General features: G+C 40.2%; 1 protein-coding gene across 3 annotated transcripts in view; it reads left to right on the top strand.

Moving 5' to 3' along the window:
* Positions 1-15,501, top strand: part of fam20b (FAM20B glycosaminoglycan xylosylkinase) — a 33,348-nt gene that overhangs the window by 9,210 nt on the left and 8,637 nt on the right. For 2 of the 3 annotated variants that reach the window (XM_048252347.1, XM_048252346.1), the window contains 4 exons: positions 593-876; positions 3,002-3,315; positions 11,978-12,064; positions 12,270-12,379. In XM_048252347.1, the coding sequence (XP_048108304.1) occupies positions 814-876; positions 3,002-3,315; positions 11,978-12,064; positions 12,270-12,379 (574 nt within the window). In that variant the 5' untranslated portion in view covers positions 593-813. The remainder of the gene's footprint in view (positions 1-592; positions 877-3,001; positions 3,316-11,977; positions 12,065-12,269; positions 12,380-15,501) is intronic. The other variant, XM_048252348.1, reaches the window with a different exon arrangement.

Here is a 15,501-nt window from a genome sequence, read left to right as displayed (position 1 = left end):
TTACCTCTGACATGCCTGTGCTGCTATGGTGCAGAATTCACCAGAAGCTGCTCGCTGTTGCCTTCTTTTATGTTGTTATATTAACACAGTGAAAGTTACTGGAATGATGAATGTCCTTGTGCGGGTGTCTCTTCGTAATTAAGCTTGTGAAAATGCCTCTATCGATCGTTGGCCTTTCTTGTAGCCCTATCTCTCCAGGAGAACCCGGTAGCCCCCTAAAACTAATAGCCACTGTCTCACACCTAATGTACGATAAAATATTTTACAATAACGCTAATTAAGCAATAAATCAGTGATACTGAGACTAAAACTCAGACACTAATTTTCCATCTTATCCTTCTCTGTTTGTCTGTTTGACTGTCTCTCGCTCTCTCTCTCTCCCTCTCCCTCTCTGTCTCTCTCTCTCCGATTCAGCTTGGCTTTATTGGCATCATTGCAGTGATGCAATATTGCCAAAGCTGAGAACAAATGGATAATGCATGTATATGGTTGTGCGTAATATCTTTTTATTCCTATATGCGTATTTATGATTGACAATAAAGAAATAATGATGATGGAAATTATGAATATATTTATATCGCTCTCTCTGCAGCTCTTCTCCTGGGGAAGTGCGTTGGGCATCAGCAGCGGGGTGCAGCAGGGCACTTTGACCGAGTGGGAGCGGGTGCAGGTGCGATCCGGCGTTGGGCACCATGCTCTGGGCGTGAGCGCGGTGGCTGCAGTGGTGGCGGCGGTAGCAGTGGCGAGAGGAGAGGCCATCGGACGCGGCGCCTTGTGGGAGGCGAGGGGGGCCACCAGGCGGCGGCAGCGACCATGAAGCTCAAACAGCGTGTGGTGCTACTCTGTGCCTTGCTGCTCCTGCTGGGCCTGGCCAAGGTAACGTCTCAGTGATGTAGATGTCTCAGCCATGTCTCCTCACTGCCATGATGCGGTCGTGTGTCTAGGTAGCTCTCAAGCTAAATAATGAAGGTAATAACACCAACGCCAGTGTTTCCGACAGAATTAAATTCCATTTGCGGTGGTTGGTTTGCAGAATTAACTTGAATTTTTTCTAGTTTTTAAGTTTTTAACAAATTAGCACAGTGTGGTTATGATGCTAACCAGATTTAAGCACAATTTAGTACAACCTGGAAAAATCATTGTGTGGTGGTCAATGTTGATATTGTGGTGGGCCGCCACAATTAAGTCAATGTATAGGAAACACTGACCTATATTAATAATCTGCATTATAATGTACACGTACAGAAAGTACAAATAAATGTACAAAGGTAAATGTAGTAAACAAAGGTGAATGGTCAGTCATTGACAGGTTTTACCTCCTAGCTGATGATGTTTTATTTACTGTCAGGTTCTACCTAATACCTGATGATCTTTTCCATTGCAACACACAGCTTAAATAATTCAGAACACAACCTTCCGATAATGATCAGTTGCAGCTCTCAGTTCTGTATTACTTTGGTTACACTTTACTTGACAGTATCGCCATAAGAGTGACATTGTCACTGTCATGAATGTGTCATAAACACTTCTGTTATTAAGTGCATGACATTCGGTTGTTGTCATAACAAGTTAGGGTTAGGATTAGGGGTTACACTTTGCTTGACAGTATCGACATAAGAGTGACATGACACTGTCATGAACATGTCAAAAACAAGTCATAAACGTTTATGACATAATGATTCTGTTATTAAGTGACATTTGGTTTTTGTGATAAGTTAGGGTTAGCTTTAGGGTTAGGATTAGGGTTATGGTCAGGGTTCATGTGTCATGACAGTGTCATGTCAGTGTAAAGTGTTACCATTACTTTTGCATGTATTCATTTGGCTAATGGTTTTATTAAAGGCAAATTACAAAGGCAATGCATAATACAAACCAAACACCCTACAGTTTAAGGAGCCAACGTCATGGAAAGTTAGATCACTTGCGGAGCACACATTAAAAATAAAATCAGATGGAATAAATATGGGAAGTTCTGGAGCTCATTCCTGGGTTGAATACTTTTTACAGTCTATGGTTGAATAGTGCTGTGTCAATGCATTCACGCAATTGAATTTGAATTAAAATTCTGCCTGCAGGCCATGATATAGAGTGCAACTCTGGCCCAACTTGAGGCGAAATTTGGATTATTGAACGGAAGCTTGACTCTCAAAAGCTATATCGCAAATGAAATCACAACCATAATAACAAACCTTGATATCACAATAACTGTTTAAATTTGCCATCCAGGAAAGCCAGATTTTAATTTTGCACATACAGTATACTAAGTTAGCACACACATGCTAAAGTTGACTAAAATGAGGGAAAATCATTGTTTGGAAATTGATCTTAATGCCTTAATTAAAAAAATCTTTGTGAATGAATGATGTATCGTGACATGCATCCTGATAAAGTTCCCTTGGCCTTTGGAATTAAAATAGCCCCACGTCATCACATACCCTTCACCATACCTAGAGATTGGCATGGTTTTATTTCGGTTAACCTAATAGCTGGTTTGATTTGCATGCCAATCTCTAGCTACTGTATGTAGAAGGGTACGTGATGATGTGGGGCTAATTTAATTGTTTGTCAACTTTAACATGGGTGTGCTAACTGTGTAATGTGACTCTACTCCTCCATGAGATACTGGAGTTCTATGACGGATACTAAACGAAATCAGATATATAGGTCTCCAAAAGTGCCTCTTGACTAACTAGACAGACAGACAGACAGACAGACAGACAGACAGTCAGACAGTCAGACAGACAGACAGACACACACACACATACATACATACATACTTTATTGATCCTTTATTGATCCCCAAGGGGAAATTCAAGACTAAGGGGGGTGGGGGGCTTAGCAATAGATCAATATCTAATATACATCGCAATTCACTGGGATGCCCACGGTCTGCTCGGTTGATATGATATCAGTGTTTCTCCCCTCCAGTTAATCAGAACACCCGCAGATTGCTCAGATGATAAATCTGTGTTTCCCACCACCCCCATTCTTTTGGCCGCAGGTTTTCCTGCTGGATGGCGGCGAGGGTTCGGCGGCCAGCCGCCGTGACCTGCGCGCCTTTCGCAAGATGGAGGCCAGCCTGGCGTTGGCGCGCGGAGCCCGGCTCACGCACACACTCCAGTCACCCTGGGAGGTGGCAGCGCAGTGGGTAGGGCCGCGCGAGGTCTATCCGGACGAGACGCCCGAGCTGGCGGCGGTGCTCAACGCCCTGAGCACTTCGCGCCTGGAGCGGGCCGACGTGGGCTACAAGGGCACCCAGCTCAAAGCCCTGCTGGTGCTGGATGGTGGCCAGAAAGTGGTGTTCAAGCCCAAGAGGTGGGTAGGCAAGAGGGTGGGTTCTGTGTCTGCGTGTGTGTGTGCTTGTGTGTGCATGTGCGTTTGCATATGCGTGCTTGTTGATGGACGGACGAATGGATTGATGGATGGGTACGTAGTTAGGTAGTGTGACTCACTGATAGAAAGAAGGCAAAATCTCATGTGTGATGCAACTCTAGATATGCCTGTCTTTGATTGCATACACAGGGGAATTAGTGAGGTGAATAAGTGTGAAGAGTTTTGTTGTGGGGAAATAAGATATGACTCACAATCAGAAGAATGCATGTACACACATTCGCATCCCAATATGCACCTACTGTGAAATTGTCAGGTGTGTTTGTGTGTGCGCGTGTCTGTGCATGCATATGTGTAGGTTGCTAGAGATGGGAAAGATTTTCCCTCTCACGTACACATACAGTACATACACACACACACACTGTCCACCCCATTGTCTCACGTACACAGCTGCCCTCTTTGAAGTCAGATGGTGTTAGAGAGTTTTGAGGCTGTAGTATAATTAGACCGGGAAGCCCCCTCCTCACACCTCCACTCGCCCTTCTCCCCATCCTTGTTGTGCAGGATGTGGTGATGTTTACACGTAAACCAACACTCAACCAAGAACTGGCCCACAGATAGGCATTTCCACAGCACAATCATTGTGTTCCATCTATTCCACCGGAAACATTGTGAAACGGTGATATTTTTCGGATACGGCTGTGTGGGTCACACCAGTGTAAACGCTGTCCTTGCATAAATGTAGACCTGCGATAGTAAATTGATTCCAGCTTCTTAATGGTGAATATTTTCGGGTTTCGTTACTTTATGACAACAAACTGAATACTTTTGGGATGTGAACAAAACAAAACATTTCAGTACATCATCCTGGGCTATGAGAAAAAAATGTTCAATCTTTTTCTGACATTTTGTAGAACAAACAACTTAAGTGCATCAAATAAAATGTATACATCGAAAAATCGCCCTATTTAAATCCGTTTACATCTGTACTGTCCAGACAGTGTTTTACATTTCTGCAGGTCTGTTTTCTCTCTCCCTCCCCTCATCTCTCTTTTTCCTATTTCCTCTCCTTTTCTTCATGTGTAGAATGAGAGGTCCGCTGTAGGTCTCTGTACACTCCCTATAGTCAGAGTTATCAGTGAGAGAGAGAGGGGCAGTCTCTCACCACTCAACCAGCCAGGGGGGCGGGCAGTCAACACAGCCATTTAATGGGTCTTTTTTTCCCCCTGTCTGCCAGTTTAGTGCCACTTCACTGCAAATCAGTTCCTTTTCTTCTCTATGGTTGTATAAATAGATATGATTTTATTCCCTGGCTTTTTCATTCTTTCTTCCTTTGTCTTTTTGTCTGTATGTTTCTGTTAGCTTGTCTTTTATTTCTGAGGGTGGTTTGTTTGCAGCTGCAGATAGTATTGTCTAGAGTGAGTGTGTGAGAGTAGAGAGAGTAGGCTTTGCCCACCATCAGTGCAGAGCTTTTGACTTAGCATACGGGTGTGTCGGTTGACTGTGCTGGCAACTGACCGGGTCTAGCCCTGGGTGAGAGCGCGGAGAAGTGCTGATTTGGGCCCAAACTCGTCGAAACTGATTTTTGGTGAATCCAGTGTAGAATCTTTGTCAACAGTGTGACTTGCCCATTGAAGGTTATCTCCAAAGAGTACAACCTAACTCCTCTGATGTTCTTTTTTTATTATTTATTTATTTATTTATTTTATATCCCTCCACTTTGGTTGGTGCTTGGTTATAATTTGCTAACATCTGCACCTGAGAATGTCTGTATAAATTCCATGCTGTTTACCTTCATGTTTGTCCATACATTGCCCTACATTTTTGACTCAAGTTATTCATGTATTGAAATGGATATTTTCCTAGAGTGTGGAATCAAGGATTGATAACACCAGTGCATAAAAATGGTAATAAAATGGACCCAGATAACTATCATGGGATATGTGTGACCAACATTCTTGGTAACATATTCTATAGCATACAAAAGTCAGATAGGCTTCCCGAATTTAGAACCACTGACCACATCTATACCCTCCACTCACGTATTGAATTGTATGTACAAAAACAAGTAAAGGAAAGATCTATGCATACTTTGTTGATTTTAAAAAGGCTTTTGATTCCATCTGGCATGAGGGCATGTTTTTAAAAATTATAGAGTGTGGTATAAAAGGCAATGTCTAACAACACTAGAACAGAGTTCTTTTAAGCAGGGTTGAGGAGATAGGCAAGGTTGCTCATGCCTAACTGTAGATTATATTATGATCTGCCATAAAACAAGAGAAAAGTTGTAACTTTCATGTATGTGGCATATTGATGAGTTTATTTCTTTGTGTACATGTAAATATACTATGTTTGATAATTCAGCTATTTAACTAGAATTGATTTACCGGTATGTAGATGTATCTGTAAGTGTAGGCATGTAATGTGTTCACATAAGTTTGTTTTGTTTTTCTATAGTATAGCACGATTGCTGAAGCTATTACTGTCCTTTTAATACGATTTACCATTTATATTTTTAATATTATTATAATGTAAAGTTGATTATTAACATGTTATACTTGTAGCTTTGACAACAATGACTTTACTCATTCATGCCAATAAAGCACCATTTGATTTGGCCCTGTTTTTAGGGGTTTTCACGTTCTCCACTTACATAAACCCGAAGGTCATCAAGATACTTTCAGGGCTTAAAATTATTAGGTGCTGTACAGGAATTCAAGTGTGGGGCAGGCCATTTTAAGATTTGAAAATGGACATATAGAAATGGAAAATCCACACACTCAGATCTGTGCAGTAGTGTGAAATGTATTATTTCAAATCTGCAAGCTTTTGAATATAAAGAGTGGTTCATGAAGCTACCAGATGTGCGCCGTTTCGGTCTCTTAAGACTTGAAAATGGATAAGTTTATATATATATTGGTCTCAAAATTTCCATCTTCAAGACCTGTAGGCCCTCTTAAAATGAAGCCTCATTTCAACAAAGTCTCGCCCATACAACTTTTTGAGTTTTGATTGACACTAGAAAACCTGTTAATTCTATACTTCTTAAGACGTTGTAGAAAACACTCACAAAGCTCGGTTGTTGAACCACACATATAACAGCATAATTTGAGCAGAAGACTTGTAGAGATGACGTACCACACATTTTTGTTTGCAATGACTTTAGTAGATATGTAATCAGAACCAACCTACTTAAACATCACTATGTAATCAGAACAAACACTTTGACGCCTTTCAGCAACTGTTATCTATTTACAGAACAAACGGGCACTTCCTAGTGTTGTTTGTGCAAATTGATATGAAAGCTAGATGAAGAAATCAAACGTGCACACTGGTGATGGTGACTGGTGATCACAACCTTTTATGTGGGTCATTCCATGTCTCCTGGATAACATAGGTACACCTGGTAATTTTTTCAGAATGTTTTGAGACCTAAGTGCGTGGGCCCTGGTTGAATTGACGTGGAATGACCCATGTTTAAGAACCAGGTGAAATGTGGTTTGTCTAAACATCAGACAAGCACTTTGTTAGAGGCAGCCTATCAGATTTTAATCTCCAGATGTCTCTGTCTGTCTCTTTTACTGGCAGCGGCAGTGTCGAATATGTCTTGTCTCCTGGATAACATAGGTACACCTGGTAATTTTTTCTGAATTTTTTGAGACCTAAGTGCGTGGGCCCAGGTTGAATTGATGTGGAATGACCCATGTTTAAGAACCAGGTGAAACGTGTGTGTGTGTGCGGGGGGGTTCGTGAGAGGGTAGCAGTAACGTCAGCAGGGCCCACTCATGCCTTTTAGGGAAGTCTCTATGGACCGAAGAGTGGCAAAGGGAGGGACGAAAGGACAGTGCGACTGACTGAAAGGACAGTGTTCCTGTGGTGGTGGGGAGGGGTCCCTAAAGAGTAGGGATGCACCGATCCGTTTTTTTTCAGTCTCGATACCAGTACCAATGCCTGGGCTTTGTGTATCAGTCGATACCTCACCATTAGGGCTGTAACGATACACCAACCTCACAATTCGGTTTGTATCACGATTTTTGACCCACGATTTGATACGAATCTCGATTTTTCTTTTTTTTTTTTTTGGGGGCTAGACATTTTATTAAATAACATTTTAATAGCCTCCCTTAGAACACCAGAGGATTACAATATAATATATCTATTATTTTATATCCTGATATAAAAATATTTTTCTGAATGACTGATATTTATGACCGCATACTTTATGCAGATTAGCCTATAGCCTAGGCCTGCTATTTTTTATTACAACTCTACCTCTTTAATTCAGCTGTCTGGTTGAAGCCTGGAAATATTGTAAACAAAGTAGCATAGTTGGCTAGCTTAGCCTATCATAGTCTACTGATTGGACTGTTCAGTTTTCCCATGTGTGTTTAAGTTTCAAGGTAATACTTGTTCTCCTTGGGACAGGCCCTTTTGGGAAACGTTGGTATTGAGACGATCAGTCAACTTCAATGCAAGAGTTTTAAACAAATATGTGCAGCATGCTAATGATGCTAAGCCCAGTTTAATAGTAATTTAGCTAGTCGTCTTCTATGCGTCCTTGCTTTCACGATTGTGAATGTTTTATTTAAGTCGCGCGTGTTCATTGAGCAGGAGAGGGAGAGGGAGGGAGCGCAAGAGAGGGGGTTTACTTCTATACTGTTTGGTAAAGTTGCACACATAGTCTACAATGAAAGCAAGGAGAGGTATGAAATTATTATTTATTTATTTGTTTGTTTTTGGACAACATAGGCTACCGATAAGTAAAGCGGGAGATGTGGGTTGCTTTTGCGGCAGCGTAAGATGCAAAGCACTGCGTGAAATACTAGAAAGGTGTGTCGTGATTCTGCCTTTTCACACCGCGACACAGTATCGTTGATATGAATGTTGCGATTTCGATTTTGAATCGTATATCGTTACAGCCCTACTCACCATAGAGGTCTGCACTCCCGTGGGAGCAAAACAGTGCGATGCGGGACGTATTTTGAAAGCTCTGTGGGAGTGGGCGGGATGAGAGAGTTGTGTTTGCATTAGGGGTGTAACAGTACATGTATTCGTATTGAACCGAAACGGTACGGGCGTCACGGTTCGGTGCATGAATTTACACGGAAAATGCACGGTATAAAAACTTGTGTGTGGATTAATTAATGTAATGCGAAATTACTGTTAAGTACGAGAGTTCTTTAGCGACACCTAACGCTAATCTGTAGCCTTAGCTCTGAAGCTGTGATTGCCGCCTATGTTATTTTTTTGTCAGGTCGTCGGTCGAGTCAGTCAGTCAGAGATAGCAGCACTAAGCGAGTGGTGGCGACCTACAAGAGTTAGAGGACCCGCTGGTCTCTTGAGAACTTCAGTTACAGTAGTACAGGCGAGAGAGTGGTGGATAAGACAAAACTGTGTGTCGGCGTTGTTCAGCAGTTTTTGGGTATGTGAGTGGAAATATATCGAACATGCTTCACATATTCGACGCCATCACCCAGATGATGTTGGCTACCAATCACTGAAACGAGAAAAAAATAGACAAAATAGGGCCAAAACCTATGGCTTAAAATGATTTCGTAATGACAGAAAGCTATGTAAATCGCGTGGTAATTACCTTTATGTTAGGGTAACTTGTAACTTCTCACATGAGGAGCTAGCTGTGTTAAGTGCATAGACAGTAAAAGAAAGTGTCAACGCTAACCAGGCTAATAAACAAACCATGCTACTGAGTTAACGTCGAAGGGTAAAGTCACGTGACTTCTAGTTGTAGTCTGTTTATGAAATGAAAGGAGCAATTTTGTTTTTTTAAAAGAAGGCAAAGTAGTGTGATATTTTCACAGTTAGTAGATTATTACTGTACACACACTGAAAAATATTGAGGCAAATTGTAGACCCTTCCATATACAACTTAACACGGATGTTGAAGGTGGATTTTTAAAAATCATTATTCTATGTAATTTGCACTTTCAGAAATAAGAGATGCTGTAGGCCTATTTTCAGTTTTATAGCTGATTGTCTTATTTTGTTTACAAGTTACAGATGGAGTCTGGGGTACTTATTGTACTGTTTAGGCTACATCTTACACACTTCAGGCTGTTGCAGAGAGCTCAGGGGAGAGACTGTATGACACTAGGTGGTACAGCCTGAGACATGCACAATAAAAAAAAACACCCCTAGTAACGGTACACAGAAGTCACGGTTTGGTTCATACCTCGGTTATCACATCCGCGGTTGATGAAGTTCGGTACAATGGAGGGAAAAGCAAAACAAAAATGCAAAAAAGCCATTTTTTTTTATTGTGCATGTCTCAAGCTGTACCACCTAGTGTTATTATTATTGTTAAAAAATAAACAATTGTGCACCAGCAGTAACTTGGAGCAGCATTCAACTTCAAGTACAGTTATTATAAAATTATAAATCTAACAAGCTAACATAAAACACACAAATATATACAACATTTTTCTCCAAAATCGGAAATTCTTATCAAAAACGGCTTTGCAGATAAAAATTCCATGCTAGTGATGCACATTAAAACACCACTGCCAAAATGCAAAATTTTCCAATCCCCGATCCAGCTATTTTGTCAATATCAGGGCCGATATTCGATCTTAACATCGGATCGGTGCACCCCTACTAAAGACCCATCAGACCACTGTCGGACAGAATGAGCGCTTCAAGGGGTGAGGATTGCCCTCATCCATCAATCTGTCTAAACCTGTACACCCAAACAAGGTCCACTTTCATCAAGGACAAACCAAACTTACAAACGGGGCTTGAATAATGATTGCTGTGGCACGGAGGCAGAACTTTTAGGATTGTGAACTCAGAATATTTAATGAAATCCTAGAGTTCTGATCGAAGCGTCTGAGGTGGCTGTTGCGTCTGCATTGAGGGCAGGCCTAAGAACCTGAATCCTCCACTGGTCTGTGAACTTGTTCAGGCATATCATGCCCTTCTCATTATAGGGTTGTCCCCTCTCCTTGCCCCTCCATTTCTAGAACACCCGCAGTCTATAGGCCTGTTTCCATTAGAGAAACTGGAACTTAGTTTTACGGGGCCGGGGCATTTGTTTGCGTTTCCTTTAGACAAGCTGGCACATAACGCAATGTTCCGCAATTTTTTTTAAACACAGCAAGGCAGACGTCACGTTACAGCTAAATGAATTACCGTTTAGGTTATTAGTTGGTTGAGTTGAGGTAGCCTACACTGAATGAATGTCTGATAAAAAATAGGCTTTAACTAACAAGATGGAAAGGTAGAAAACATAGAAAAACATTAAAAATTAAATTAAACATTAAAAATGAAAGAAGGATTATTTGAAAGGAACTGGGCAAAGTGGCAACAAAATGAAGCTAACCCTACAACCCCCAACTAGGCTAGGCCACTTAATAAATGTGCCATATTTGAAATAATTTAAATATTTTTCATAAGTGAATGTCTATTTCTAAAATGATACAGGGTTGAATCAAAGTAAAGTTTTTAATGTCCCGTATCGACAGCAAGTAGCCTACACTATCATAATAACAGGCTAATTGTAGTACAGGAGAAACTTTTCAATTAATAAAAATTATAGGTGAATATCGGCATCGGCAATCGGCCAAAATGAGCTTGTAAATATAGTATGGCTGTCAATCGATTAAAAAAATTAATCTAATTAATTACATACTCTGTGATTAATTAATCTAATTTAATATATATATAGCATATATGATTTTTGCTGTGAAAGTATTTTAAATATTTAAATTCAAATGAATCATTGAATAATCAGCATTAGTGACATTAAAGTTCAAAAACTCTTTTATTATTATTTTAATAATGACCATAATAATCTATGATCTGACCTAATATGCTGAGGAAATAAATTCAAAAGTGCTTCGAGAAGAAGTTTTTTTTATCACATACATTGCAGAGGACTTTATTTTAATCAACACTTTATTTTTATCAACACCATCAGGCTCTCCTTCATTTTACAGTCTAATGGTTACTGACTACAACGGCTCAGGGTCAAAGGTCATACAGAATCGATTAATCTGCGTTATTATTTTTTTAATCAGTTATTTTTTCTCAAATTAATTAATCGAAATTAATCAGTTATTTTGACAGCCCTAAAATGTAGTCATATCGGCTAAAATTCAATATTGTGCATTCCTAATGTTTTAATGTCTTTCTGAACATCTAGGCACTGCATGTATAAATACATGTATACGTTTTTCTTACATATTTGCTGTGGACTACCAATAAAGACAAAGATGGAAAAAATAAACAAAAAAAACACATGGATAGGTCCTCTAAATAATGGAATATTGAATATGAATAGCGAGGCGTTCCCTTACCTGTCCCCTTGGCCTGGGTTGATTACCTGTAATGGAAACTAGACTGCTACCACAGTACACCTGTCTGCTTTCAGTTCTCTTACCTGTCAGACTGAGTCGGATTGCAAGAGTGAACGTCACCCCCACACTCCATATTCTGTACAATATGGCATTTAGATTTTGTGGTGTGTGTGTGTGTGACCAAATAGAGCGCTACCTCGCTACTCCCCTGAATTACAATCTTGGATTGTAATTAATTAACTGACTTAAATTACAATAAATAGTCAAATGTGATGTCCTTCTCTTGATTCTCTCTCTCACACCCCTCACTCAAATTCTCTGTATCCCTCTCTCAGGTACAGCAGAGATTATGTTGTGGAAGGAGAGCCTTATGCTGGCTATGATAGACATAATGCAGAAGTGGCTGCCTTTCATCTGGACAGGTAGTGAACACACACACACATGCACACACATAGTAAGTCTATGTATTGTGTGTTGTTTATTTGCATTATGCCTTATTTTAGCTATAGTTGTATAGCAATATTCTATTTTTAATAAAACATGCGCAAACCAAGTTTAAACACATAGACATTTGTGCACAATAATTGTGCTGATGACCCTAGTGATGGTTGAGTTGTCCTCTGGCAGGATCCTGGGATTCCGAAGAGCACCCCTGGTGGTGGGGAGGTTTGTGAACCTGCGCACAGAAATCAAACCCGTGGCTACTGACCAGCTCCTCAGCACCTTCCTCATGCAAGGTCTCTCTCTCTCTCTCTCTCTCTCTCTCTCTCTCTCTCTCTCTCTCTCTCTCTCTCTCTCTCTCTCTCTCTCTCTCTCTCTCTCTCATAGTCACACACACACACACACTACTTCTGTAATCAGGTAGTATTGAAAAAGTCTTTAATATTGTCAATTGTATTGTTTTTCCTTTGGTAGAATTAATGGATACCGTAATGTCAATTAATTTCCATAGAGACCATGATATTGTGGATATTGGGGAAAATATGCGTCTTTTCAGAAAATTAATTATTGCTTTTATTTTGAAACTTCTGTTCACGGTTCTCATCCCTCAGTTATTCATGCCACTCTAAAGTGAAAGTGTGTGCAAGCGCAGGTGCGTCTAAAATGTCAGCAGAAACTTTGAGAATTAAATGTTCAAAACAAGTAAAACACAAGTAAATTACTGTAGCATAGCAATGTAGCATCATGTGTCAATATTTATCAATAGTAGACCTTTTGTTGCCATTTTTGCATGTGAAAGAATAGACATGGGCTACTGTGTTCAACTGTAGTTTCTGTGATGAAGAATACATGAAGTTTAAACAGTTTAGATGGGCAAAAGGTGGAGCAGATTCAGACAACTTTAACAGAGAACTTCATCAGTATAGTAAAGGCTATGTGAATAAAAGATGAATTGCCCCTTAAATGGCATGTGCCATTCCAAGACAAAAGCAATGATGATTGGGTAGCAATTCAACAAACTAGCACAATCTACAAGTAGCCCAGGCTGCAGATTAAAACATTTCAAATCAACTTTACAAATGCAAGCCTAGTCTACCCTTTTTTATTTGTATAATGTTTGCCTAAAAAGTGTCTCAAGCGAGTTTATTTGTTATCTGATTTGTTCCAACAAATATGCATATCTTAGCATGCTTACTCTGGTAGGCTATGCTAATAAGTGTCCATAAGGCTTATGACATCTTCAAAAATGCCTGATAATCTTTTTGTTTTAAGGCCTGAACCATGCCCAAATAAAAAAACTCATAGATTGCACACACCTAATTATTTTATGTGAAGTGTTGGCCTGTAGAAGGAAAACAAATCGGTGCAAATGGGTGTGAAGTTGGTATTAAATTTCATTCAAAGTGGTATTAAAAAGGTCTTAAAAAGTCTGGAATAGTTGGAGGATCCTGGGGGTACCCTAGTAATGAGTGTATGCACATCTATATCTACATCTATAGCCTATGTCTCTATTGGGACATTTCTGCATGTGGGTATCATCATGGTACCCATGGGTCATGAAAGTTCTGGAATATTATGGAATGCAGGGGAACTACTCATTTGTTCATGGAATTTTGCTTGTAGCATGATTAAGTTTTAGTTGCTATTTAATAAGCAAAACATTTGACATGATGTGTAATTTCACATTTGACAGAGTTGGAACCCTGGGTGTTTGAGAAGAAGCCCTACCCCACCCCTTCTTCAGCTGTTGTGGCTGTCTCATCAACCAAACGTTTACTGGAAGTGGGATGGAGGGGTAGTGGGGGTGTTTTAGTATGTGGAGATCACTATGGAAACTTTCTCCCACCCGCACAAGCCAATCGGAAAACCGAAAGTCTGTTCTCAGGGCACTGAGTCACAACTGGGAGATTGTGTAGACCTGTAAATCACACTCCCTAAGAAGTGAGAAAAAAAAACAAAACAAAGAATGGAAGCCAAAAGCCTACTGCTGGAAAGTTCATGCTCATCATCAGTAAATGATCCCTCCCCACCATGGAACCATCGGTGCAGAAGTGGTTGAAGGGGAACAAAATTAACATTTTGCCATGCTAAAATTGACTAAAAAGAGGAATAAAAATCATCTTTTGTAAATTGATCTTAATGCCTTCATTAAAAAATGAGAAAAAACACAACCTTTAAGGCCTTTAGAATTAAAATAATTAAAATTGCCCCACATCATCACATACCCTTCACCATACCTAGAGATTGCCATGGGGTACTTTCCAAAAGGTCACCTCAAAGCAAATCAAACCAGATATTAGGCTAACTGAAATAAAACCATGCCAATAGGTATGGTGAAGGGTGGGGCTATTTTAATTCCAAAGGCCAAGGGAACTTTATCAGGATGCATAGTATCCTGAATCCATGAAATAACTGGCCTTTAAAGAAGCCCTATGCAACAATTTTAACAAAAATTACCTTAATTATGCAGGTTGAGTCGTTCTAATAGTTCTACAACACTTTCTGGGTCGTTTGGTGGGTGCTTCGTCTCCCCTTATCACTTCTCCGGAAAAAACGAATATGCAACTTTCTGTTCCCGGTCCGAGGAAATCTGGACGAGACTCAGCGGAAGTATCCAATTGCGCCTCGAAAATGTAGTCAGATTGTAGTTACTAAGAAGACTGCAAAACGGACACCGACTTGGCTTTGTTGCTGTTGAAATTGTAAGTAGCCTACCCTTGGGTGAAATTCGTTTTTGTAATGTGGTTTGATAGTCTCTTGAACAATGTGTTTGTTCGACCGTTTTATTGTGAGCCCGGTATGTGTTTAGCTTGGTTTCTTGATGGCTAGCTCGCTAGCTAGTGGGGGTTTAGCGTAACAGTCACTTGCTACCGAAGCTGCAGGGGGAGCTATGTCGTGAAAAATGCGAGCCCAAATCTGGTGAAAACCCAGAAACAGCGAAGGAATAACCAGACCTGCATAGGGCTTCTTTAAAAATAAAAATCTGCCTGCCTCCTTACTAATGCACCCTATATTTTAAGGAATACATTTATTTATGTTAGATAAATTGGTATCCCTAAAGGTTGGATTTTTTTGGAGGCATTAACTGCCGTGCTGTTTTCGGAAGCTTTGGCCCAGAGTGCCAGCAATCTTGATCATTGTTGATGATTTTTGTAGAGCCACAGCGTATTCTATGTTATAGCTATGGACACATACTATGAATTGTTCGAAAGGTGAGACTTTAAGCTCTCAGTGGGTACAAACCGTTTATTTCTACATGCCTCTGTTCCTAAGAAATCCCAAGCTAAACAGTGGCTATGTTATCATCAAAATCGCTGTTTTGTTTCTAGAAATGGAGATGTAGTGTCTTTGATGAAATATGAAGTCTTGCCTGTAAAGTTTCCGGGAAGTGACCTGGCGAGACTGCCACCTAGTGATA

The sequence above is a fragment of the Alosa alosa genome, chromosome 9 (assembly GCF_017589495.1).
Source record: "Alosa alosa isolate M-15738 ecotype Scorff River chromosome 9, AALO_Geno_1.1, whole genome shotgun sequence".
NCBI classification, from domain to species: Eukaryota; Metazoa; Chordata; class Actinopteri; order Clupeiformes; family Clupeidae; genus Alosa; species Alosa alosa.
The sequence above is the reverse complement of the archived record's forward strand: the minus strand, read 5'-3'. Positions and strand labels throughout refer to the sequence as shown.